The sequence below is a fragment of the Melanerpes formicivorus genome, unplaced genomic scaffold (assembly GCF_026170545.1).
Source record: "Melanerpes formicivorus ecotype bairdi unplaced genomic scaffold, bMelFor1.0.p_v2 SCAF_187, whole genome shotgun sequence".
NCBI lineage: Eukaryota > Metazoa > Chordata > Aves > Piciformes > Picidae > Melanerpes > Melanerpes formicivorus.
This window is the reverse complement of record NW_027142539.1, coordinates 37,792-40,313: the sequence shown is the minus strand read 5'-3', so window position 1 is coordinate 40,313 and position 2,522 is coordinate 37,792. Positions and strand designations below refer to the sequence as shown.

Below are 2,522 nucleotides of genomic sequence, written 5' to 3'. Positions count from 1 at the left end.
TGCACTGGGAGCCATGGGGCTGGTCTCAAGTGGATCACTAAAGCAAAAGGGCTGTTTGGTAAAAGGCCCAGGTTTTGAGGGATGGGTGGTTCTGAAGTGGCCCTGGGTTCCCTGCATGTTCAGGACCCAGTTTGTTCTGACAGCCAGGAGAGCTCTGGCACTCCCATCAGGCTGGCATTCCTCTGGGCACTGAGCAGTCACCATATGAGTTGGGAAGTGCCTGAAAGATGGGAGGCTCCTGCTCTCAAACACGCTGGGGAAGGGGGACAGCACTTGTGCCTCATGCTTTCCACTCCCCCTTTCAGCTTTTCCACCACAACCACAGGTTAAAAGTCAGGCTTTAGAGCTAGAAGCCAAAGCACTTTTTTCATTGGCAGCAGCGGAGGTGTTAAAGTAAACCAGGTGAAAATAACCCAAACCCCAATATCAAAAGTTGAGAGCAGCCCTCCCAGGCTCACCCCTCGCCCACTCTCACTGTGGTGGGGCAGGAGCCCAACAAGCTCAGCCCCAGCAAGACCCAAGTGTGTCAACCCCTTCAGCAAACCCAGCTGCTCACTCAGAGAGCCTGAAGGTGGATCTGCTCTCTCAGGAGTTTGGGTGAGGGCAGACAAAAAGAGACTTTCAGCTTCTGCCAGCTGCCATTTTGACTGGCAGCTACTGAGTGACTTCAAGTGGCAGAGCTCCCTTTGACCCCTAAGCAATTGAGCTGTCTGGGTAGGGTTCAAAGATCACAAGTTGAAGGAAAAGCTGCACATTCACCAGCCCAAACCCCCAGCACTGGATGGAGGCTGACAGCTCCTTCCCACTCTGCCACATCCTCCAGGAATTGCTTTGGCCACCAGCAGAGGATCACAGAATAGTTTAGGTGGGAAAAGACCTTTCAGATCATCCAGCCCAGCCACTAACCCAGCCCTGCCAGGTCACCAATGATCCATGGCCCTCAGTACCAAGCGTGAAGCATTCCAGCCTGCAATGGGCACACAGCTGGTGGGGAGGCTCCTTTCTCCTGCCTGCACACCACCAGTGAAATAAGAGAAACCAGCATCCCATCAGTGCCCAGAGGGAGATGAAACTAGAAGCTGTGTGTCTGGAGCAGGCCAAGAAGGAAGGGGAGAAGTTCAAGCAGGTTGGGAGTGATGCTGCATGGCCCAGGCTCGGGGAGCGGTGGCTGGGTGATGTCACAGATCTGCAGAGGTGAGGTCAGCACATTGCCTAGCAGCTGGAGACCAAGAGTTGTGTCCTGGGAACCTGCAAACCTCCAGAAAACCTTGCAGAAACCTCCAGGGCAGAAGCAGGCTTTGATCTTCAACCTGCTGTGACTTCCAGCTTGTGGCATGGTGATGAAACCCAGGTGGGGTAATACCTCCGTGGTTGTCTCTTGAACTTTCAAGACCAGCCTAGAACTTTATCTTCAGAGCGACCCAGCTGCAGTCAGAATGAATCCTTGGCTCCACCTTCTTCACTTTGTGCTGCTCACTGCCTTCTGCAGTGCTGCTCCAGCAGAAGCCTTTGCTTACCTGGCTTACAATGACAGCTCCCAGTGCGTCGCCTACAAAGCCAAACCTGCATGCTTTGGGCCACGGCTGCCAGCAGAAGAGCTGACAGTGTATTTGATGGAGGTGAGGCCACCCAAAGCTTGCCATGCCATAGAGAATCCTCCAGCACCAAGAACAGCCTCTGAGATCTCTGTGGCCTTCATAAAGGCAGGTGACTGCTCTTTTGTCCAGAAGGTCCTTCACGCCCAGCAGGCTGGGTACCGAATCGCTGTGGTGCACAACGTGGGCTCCGAGCAGCTGATCACCATGAGGGCTGAGGACAAAGAGATGGAGCAGCTGGTGAAGATCCCATCGCTCTTCACTGGACACTCAGCCTCCCTCCACTTGCAAAGAGTTTTGCAGTGCAAGAAAGGGGAATACATCCAACTTCTGCCCCCCAAACGTGGCCTGAGTGCTTGTGAAGACAGCCTCAAAATGCTGCAGGGGAAGCCCACCTGGCAGGGCCTCTGGGTCAGCTTCTGCATCGTGCCTGCTGCTATCTCAGTTGTGGTTGGCTTCACGTGGTACAAGAGGGCTCACAAGACAAAGCAGCCCACTTGCAGGCAGGGAGATCTGTACAAGGCCTGTACACTCTGCATGGCAAAGTACAAGAAACAGGATGCCCTGAAGATGAAGATCCTGCCCCCTTCCCACACCTCCCACACAGTGACCACAGTGTCTGAGCATTCAGAGGAGGGCATGGACATGGAGCTGAAGAGAGATGTGAGCACAGTGGGAGGGGAGTTGCTTGGTGCACTGGAGACCAATGTCCTTTGAGCTGTGGCTAGGATAATTTCTCATTAAACCAAGAGGAATCTTTGTACTTTCCTTCATCCCTTGCTTTTCTTGGGAGGCCATTGACATGTTGGGCAGGCATTGGAATGGGTTGACCAGGGAGGTGGTGGAGTCCCCATCCCTGGAGGTGTTCAAGAAATGTGTGGCCATGGGGACATGGTTTGATAGCCATGATGGTGTTGGGTTAATGGT

At 53.8% G+C, this 2,522-nt stretch overlaps 1 protein-coding gene across 1 annotated transcript; it reads left to right on the top strand.

Annotated features, from left to right (window-relative positions):
* The first annotated feature begins 1,436 nt into the window (after positions 1-1,436).
* Positions 1,437-2,312, top strand: ZNRF4 (zinc and ring finger 4). The gene has a single exon (XM_068169498.1). The coding sequence runs from the start codon at positions 1,437-1,439 to the stop codon at positions 2,310-2,312; it is 876 nt and encodes a 291-aa protein (XP_068025599.1).
* Positions 2,313-2,522: the final 210 nt, after the last annotated feature.

What these genes read in the sequence shown, in the direction of transcription:
- ZNRF4 (XM_068169498.1), top strand. Translation starts at nt 1,437, where the DNA reads ATGAATCCTTGGCTCCACCTTCTTCACTTTGTGCTGCTCACTGCCTTC.